We start from the raw sequence: 7,414 nt of genomic DNA, 5'->3' as shown, positions 1-7,414 counted from the left end.
CCTTCTTTCTAGTCTTAATTAGTAAAAATCATATTTATAGCAACTTTAATCGCGTCTTAAAAATGTCTAAATAAAATACTTGTAATGAAAATTTATATTTTAAACCGCGAGCGGTTCAATAATAGTTATTTTTCAATTAGAGAATAACTAAAATTAACTTTCTCAGTTTATTAACTTAGAAGTCTAATAAAAGCTATATTATAAAAGTTTTTTTTAACGGATATATCCATCCATATCCATTTCCATATCCTAATATCTTAGAGAGAAAGACATTAATTTTGAAATTATACTAATTATACTTTTAATAATTAAATTCAGATATCAGATTTTTTTAATTCTAATAATTAAATTCTTCTAATAATTAATTCTTCTAATAATTAAATTCAGACATCGTTTTTTAATCATTTATTAAAAATATTATTCTATATTGTGCAAAAATATTTACAATATTTACATATTGCATAAAATATTTGTTTTCAATACAACTCGGCTAAAAAATTGTGTAAGTTCTTTCGTTTTGGTGTTGTTGTCTTATTCTCCATGATACGTTTCAATCGCTCTATATTCAATTTCTTGGACTTTTTAGGGGAAATAGATAATTTCTTGTTACTTGCAATTATTTTAGGCGTGATCACAGGCGACACTGTAGGTGTTTTACTATTATCTTTCTTGTTCAATTGTGATACAGGCGTGCAACCTGAGATATTTAAACCAGCAGTTTTGTCCTTGGATTTCTTCTTTTTCCTTTTACGGTTACTCTGCGGTGTCTCTGTCGGTGAATTATTCAACTTAGCTGGCTTTAAGCGGCTTTTCTTCTTGAACGGCAATTCAGTGTTCTTGGAACAGACAGAACATTTAATGACCAATCTATTCATCTCATTTTTTACAGATTTCCGAGCCAAAGTTGCGCGAGCTTTTGGGATCTTTTGACTTGGATTTTCATTCATGTGTCGCACAATCTTTTTCACCGATTTAGACATTTTTTTGCCACTTGATAATCGAACTTGATGATCCACCGTACTCCAAAGTGATCCACAATGCGAACACGCTACCGATGGTCCAAAATTCTGCTGTGGCAACTCCACGCTGTTGCCGAGATTTTTACATTTCTGCCTGAAAAGGTTTTAATAAAAATTAAAACAAAATCCTTTTATAAATCCGCTAACGAATATATGTGAATACGAAAGCACAATTAATATTTATATTAATATTTATCTCTTTCTAAAATATTTAAATTTATTGTCAAGATAAAATTACGAAATTATTTTAATATGCACATGTCTGTTAAAAATATTTAATAATAATAAAAATATTGAGGTATCATTTATTAATATGTCCAATATATTTCTTCGTATTTATTATAAACAAATGTCAATAAAAGGCGAGAAGTTACATGTAAAATATCTGCAAGTCTGTAACCAACGGATTCTTCAGCTTCGTCACGAACTGATTGACGTTCCACAAATGTTTAACAGTCTCCATAATTGTTATGAGATATCGAGGCAAATGTTTTTCCCGTGTGTGTGTGTGTTTACACACGTTAATCGTGTCCGATCACGCTCCACCCCATGCAAAACAATTCGCGAAGGTTCGCCGCGTGGTCCCCGGTGACGCGCTCTAAGTCGCGAAAAGACGACACGAACGCCGTCTCTCGCTCCCACCGTTACGCGACAATCAGCGCGAATTAAATCAAAATTGGGGTACTTAAAGTCTTGGAAAAAAAATCACTCGAGCCTCGTTGTATAACCAATCCCTCGATGTGTTGTGCCCCGTGTATTACTCACATCCCCCTCATATTGACATCCGACGCAGCGCTGCCAACGTGAGGAAAAACGAGAGTGCCGGCGACGTTCCGAAACTCATCCCACGTCCGTCTCTCCCTCCTGCGCCGCTCCGCGGGCTCAGCCGCGATTTCGACCTACCGGCACTCTCTCTCTCTCTCTCTCGCCAACGCCACGCCTATATATTCGTCCTGTTTCGAACGTCGTGGACAACGTGAGCTTTCTCTCTCTCGGTGAAGGGAGGAAGGCTTGCGGCGAGAATCGCGGTTTCTCCTCTGCGTACGCGCGACGCCGCGGGCACGGATACGGGTTGGCGGGGCGGAGGGGGGGGGATTCGTATTTTGTCATCCTTGTCATCGATGCACCGGGAGCTGTTCTGTCAAACAATAGAAGCGAATCGTGTCCGACGTGCCGTGGCAGTGAATCGCTCTCCCAACGTCGTTCGGCATGGGAGACGGCAAGGAGGGCGAGCGGCAGCCGCTGCTGAAGAACGAGAACGTCACGTACAGCTCGCACGGCAACGATGCGATTGGTATGATAGACCGCAGCTCGTCGTCGTTGTCTCGCGCTCGCACGTTCGCGAGAACGCGCGTTCGCGTGAACGTGCCCGAGGATCGCGCGCCGTGCGATCGCCCGGGGAACGTTCGTCGGAGACATGCACCTTATCCTAATTATCCCTTTGTGTATGTGTTTGTGTGTGTGTGTGTTTTCATTTCAGACGAGCAAACGCAGTCCACTGTGCACACCGTCTCGACGATCGGGCCGGACGAGCTGCCGCCGCCGTACCAATCGGCTATCCAGGGCGGTATGCCGATGGTCACCTGCAGGGTCTGTCAGGCGATGATAGACATCTCCGGCAAGCGGGATCAGCACGTCGTTAAGTGTTGTCAGTGTAACGAGGCCACAGTACGTTTCCGAAGAAGTCTCTTGTAGTGTCGGTCCACAGTAAGGCTTTTAAGCCTTTACAGCCGTAAGATATTGACTAATTGCAATCAATTATTTTCCTCATATTCAACTACGGTTGGTCTATTTCTTACTGCTTAAAATCCTTATTGTGGACCGACACTCACAGTTCCGCTGTGCAATTGCGTGCGGCAGACGCTGGTGTCGCGTTTGATCTCACCACACTGTGTCCCCCTTTTCTCACGCAGCCCATACGAAACGCTCCGCCCGGAAAGAAGTACGTGCGATGTCCGTGCAATTGTCTGCTCATATGCAAGAGCTCCTCACAGCGCATCGCCTGCCCCAGGCCAAATTGTAAACGTATCATCAATCTGGCCCCGAGCCCCATCACGCCGCCGGTACTGTCCATGCCAGGCATGTGCAGGGTAGGCTGTGCCCATTGCCATGACACATTCTTGGTGAGTCATCCAGAAAGATGCACCGGCAAAGCTTGTTTGTTTTTCGCTGATTTTCACCCCTCCGTCGTAATGTCATCTTCCGCAGTTCAACACGTTAAACAACGCCCTGGCTCGATGTCCACATTGCCGTAAGATATCTTCCGTCGGTCCAGACTTCGCTAGAGGAAGAGGGATCGTATTCATTATCGTTGGGCTTATAGCCTTAGTAATTGCTACAGCGATAACGGTAAGTGTGCAAACACTCGGGAATTCTCGTTCTCCAGTGGTTGATCTCTTGTAACGTTATTAATTTTGTGCCGTACACAATTGCAGGTCGGGACCTATAAATATGTAAAAGTAAATGGTGGAATTTACGTAGCTTACGTTGGTAGGTATAAGCAATCGAGCCTAGATCTCGACGAAAGCTTGTCTCGATAATTTCGTACTTGATATTCGGCCGCCGTGTCGAAAATTCATTTCGTTCATCCGTCACATTTTCGGCTCACGTTTTCAGGTGCATTTCTACTGGCGATCCTGTGCTTGGCCCGCAGCCTTTACTACTGCACGATGAAGATCAGTTTGATAGAGGGTCCCATGTAGTCTCCCTGAAGCAACAGTGAACAAACCAACAATACAAAATCAATCCCCACTGAGATGAATGTCATGTAAAACCTATTTAGAACAAATGTTTATAGCAATGTGACATTTCAAGTCATTTTTTGAGGCAGACGGAAAACGATAGGTGTATACACATGGCCATATGTGCGTATGCAGATCTTGTATTGTTTATGATAAATGCATGTATACATTCTTATATAATACGCATACACATATGAACGTGTTTCGTGATCGGGAAGAAAGCAAATGTTTTTGCGGCGCTTTCCTCAGGTAAGATAACGATTGTAGGAAATCTTTCTCGGCAGCCCGTATTTTACGAGGAGTTGTTCCTGTGCACTTTTATATGTACAAGCGTAGGGGCAATGGCTATGGGCGCTCCGAGTTTTATTTTCAACCTACTGACTAGAGAATACGCTCTATATAAATATATATATATATATACATACATACATACATACATACATACACACATACATACATACATACATGCTTTCTATAACACATTACGCGTAACGAGTGCACATAGATAGAATCAAAGTGCAAACGTGCTCATATTATTCCAAACGTACGTATAAAGTAAGTTTTAAAGCCCATCTATATGAGTCTGTACGAATCTGTTTTTAAATTTATTCTTACATTCTATATGAAAATATCTGTATTGAAAGCATTAAAAAAAAAAACCGCAAATTGTTTCAAATAAATTTATGGGTTTATATGGATTTTTTGTAGCATACATGAATGAAGTTATGAGAGGTATAAGTGATGTACCAGTGTATATATTAATAATAATATTATAGATATATTATATATCGCACTTAAGTAATATAAATCCAAATACTGAATTCCCCTGGTTATTACACGAAAGGTGCTGTGCGAGACAATTTATTATTTTTTTTTTTTTCTTTAGTTTTTACTGTCATAAGGTACACAAGGTGATTTTGTCGGTCGTGGAAAATTAAAATATATTCCTGTTAGTCGGCGATTTTCGTCATGTAACTCTCGTGTAATCTGCAATGCTCGTTCAAATGCAACTCTTTGTTTTAGACAACTCTTTATTCTCAACTCTATATAAGTTTCCTTAAAAATATGTTATACTTGTTGAAAAAATAAATTCCGTTTGGTAAAAAAAACGAACTATTATATTTATTACATTACACGTGTGAAACTTATTAAGCCGAGAAAAATAGGCAATTATGTAAGTGCTGTATGAAACATTATATATTTTGCGAGTATATTTACAGAATTTAAGTGATTAATGATATTATTTGAGTAATAAAACGATAAATCGTTAGAAAATACATATGTCGATTGGGCTTACGTTACGTAATTTCGTGCCATCGATTATAGATTATTCGAATCAGTCCTTCGAATTGTAATTATATTTAAATCGTGGGGTGAACAGCTTGGCGAAATGGTTAACTGGAGCACGACGCTTGAAATTCCCGCTCCGAGGGAAAAAAGTCCCTAGTGTCTTCACTTCACGCTACTGCGGAACAGCTGATTGTTGAAAGAGGCGAAAAGGAAAATTCGCATCAATTGGGAGGTTACTGAGAAGTAATATGAAAAATAGGACTGAACAATAACCGCGTCGCTGCCTGGAGGCACTTGACTTAACAGTTTGGACATTAACAAGGAAATACGTGCAACGAGTACTATACCTTCAAATGTGACAGATGTTTGTTGTAAGAGATGTCACAAATTGATATTCAGGATTTGTTTAACAAAAGCAGGTGAGACAATCCTTTTCCGCAAATATCGCGAAGAATCTCCGAGCACGGCTATCATTATACAGTTGCATTATTTTCGTCATAAACGTTGATTTAAAACCACCAAGAGTGTGTGAGATTCTCTTGTAATAAGTGAAAAATTATTGTTCCTTGTCACGTGTAGTGTCAACTGTAAAGGATTCACAACAAATAGAATTTGATTACTTTTCACCGTAATTATCGCCCGAACTTTGTACAAGGCATTAAAGTTTAATCAATTACATTTTATGAATTTAGGTTTCCCAGCGGTTGGCGCCTTCTACTCGTAATCTTATATTCGCCAATAGGACTTGTATTTGTGTTGCTGCGACTGTTGGTGATACTACTATTCTGGCTTCTAGCGTCGCTACTACCTGACTGCGATTCTCTTCGAGCGTTCCTAATTTTCGGCATTAGGCTCGCTTTTGGCATCGTAGTTAAAGTCGATCCCGAGAGCGAGCCCAGGGACAAACAGTCGAGGATAATAATCGCCAATAATGTGTCCGTTCTGGATCACTTCGCTCTGCGTCGAGCGTCGGAGACGCTAATCCCCAGCGTTTGGGAGCTGCCCGCTGCCCTGAGTAACGCGCTGGGATTACAGAGAATGAATATGAGCAGTAAGGAGGCGCTAATCGCCAGCATAAAGCAATTTCTGTCAACCTCCACGTACAGCGTGGCCGTGCAGCCCGAGTTCGGCACGACCAACAGCCAGGTCGCCTTGCTGAAATTCAACTCCTGGCCGTTTAGCATAGAAACGTCTGTCCAGCCGGTCGCCATCAAAGCGTCAAGATCGGAGCTCGTACCTGTGCATCTCACCTCGCTGGCTTCGACATGGTTGACAGAAGTATTTTGGTTTATGTTCGTGCCCTATACAGTTTTCACACTCAAGTACCTGAAAATCAGACGAAACTCTGACCACGAGATACTTGTGCGGGAAGTAGAAAAGGATATCGCGGACGCCCTGGGACTACAGACATGTTCTCACACTGTGTCGGACAAGACGGAATACGAAAAGCGCTACCGCACGAGGATACTCAGTAACGCGCGTCCCAGCAGAAATACGCCAAACTCGCAAGTTATACATAACATAGAAATACAGAGGATGGTCCGTCAAGTCAGCGAAGTACTTCCATTGGTTCCACCCAATGTGATTCTGCGAGATCTCAGTACGTATATATATATCATTGTCTGAAATCTTGATTTAATTTCATTAATCTTTCTGCGTGATCGTAGCGCTTTTTTTTTGTAACACAATAGCAATCACTAAATTCTGTTCTTTCGATCTTTTTGTCACAGTGAAAACTCGAAATGTTGACGTTACGATCGCCAATATTCTCGATGGCATAGTTACTTACACTCCAGAACCTGATCCGCCAGCTCAATCGTCTGCAACATCGTCCAGTGGATCTTCAAGCTCCGCGAAAGATAAGGTATTGGGTACCACTTCCTTCCAAGAAAAGAAAGCTAAAATGATACAAGAGGCCAGGGAAAGGTATATTAAAAAACATGGACTGACAAATTGCTGACATTCTTACTACCGTTTTATTCTGGTTATTAACACTGTCATTATAATAACATCTATATAACATGTTTTACTGTTCATGTATTATATTTACTATTACTTCATGTGAATACATCTTTATTTCTAAAATATGATCACACGTAATTGTACAAATACCTATCCATTATAATCATAAGCAATAATTCACGGAAAGAAATTGTCATTTTTATAATGCATATTATCAGTTGTGTATTATATAACGCAGTTATATATATATATATATCGATCATACCAACGGAATTACGTGCTTGAGCAGCTGGAAGATTAAGACTTTTGTATCGGATTATCAATTGTTTCATTGTAGATAAACGAAACGTCACAGGTACACACCATACTTTTTTTGACTGTATATACGAGGCCAAAAAAATT

The 7,414-nt window shown here is 40.4% G+C and overlaps 3 protein-coding genes across 3 annotated transcripts; 2 read left to right on the top strand and 1 right to left on the bottom strand.

Moving 5' to 3' along the window:
• Positions 1-430: 430 nt before the first annotated feature.
• LOC105452266 lies at positions 431-1,824 on the bottom strand. Its single transcript, XM_011693234.1, has 2 exons — positions 1,394-1,824; positions 431-1,113 (listed from the first exon to the last, which is right to left on the bottom strand). The coding sequence occupies exons 1-2, from the start codon at positions 1,480-1,482 to the stop codon at positions 477-479; spliced, it is 726 nt and encodes a 241-aa protein (XP_011691536.1). The 5' UTR covers positions 1,483-1,824; the 3' UTR covers positions 431-476.
• A 90-nt stretch (positions 1,825-1,914) lies between these two features.
• LOC105452265 (type 1 phosphatidylinositol 4,5-bisphosphate 4-phosphatase) lies at positions 1,915-4,869 on the top strand. Its single transcript, XM_011693232.1, has 6 exons — positions 1,915-2,313; positions 2,500-2,687; positions 2,933-3,142; positions 3,228-3,368; positions 3,455-3,509; positions 3,636-4,869. The coding sequence occupies exons 1-6, from the start codon at positions 2,229-2,231 to the stop codon at positions 3,719-3,721; spliced, it is 765 nt and encodes a 254-aa protein (XP_011691534.1). The 5' UTR covers positions 1,915-2,228; the 3' UTR covers positions 3,722-4,869.
• Positions 4,870-5,199: 330 nt separating this feature from the next.
• On the top strand, positions 5,200-7,221 carry LOC105452264 (ancient ubiquitous protein 1-like). Its single transcript, XM_011693231.1, has 3 exons — positions 5,200-5,469; positions 5,743-6,650; positions 6,781-7,221. Exons 1-3 carry the CDS (start codon positions 5,429-5,431, stop codon positions 7,008-7,010), a joined length of 1,179 nt encoding a protein of 392 aa, XP_011691533.1. The 5' UTR covers positions 5,200-5,428; the 3' UTR covers positions 7,011-7,221.
• The last annotated feature ends 193 nt before the right edge of the window (positions 7,222-7,414 follow it).

The sequence above is a fragment of the Wasmannia auropunctata genome, unplaced genomic scaffold (assembly GCF_000956235.1).
Source record: "Wasmannia auropunctata unplaced genomic scaffold, wasmannia.A_1.0 LD336035.1, whole genome shotgun sequence".
Lineage (NCBI taxonomy): Eukaryota > Metazoa > Arthropoda > Insecta > Hymenoptera > Formicidae > Wasmannia > Wasmannia auropunctata.
Note: the sequence above shows the minus strand (reverse complement) of the source record. Positions and strands in the feature narration are given on the sequence as shown.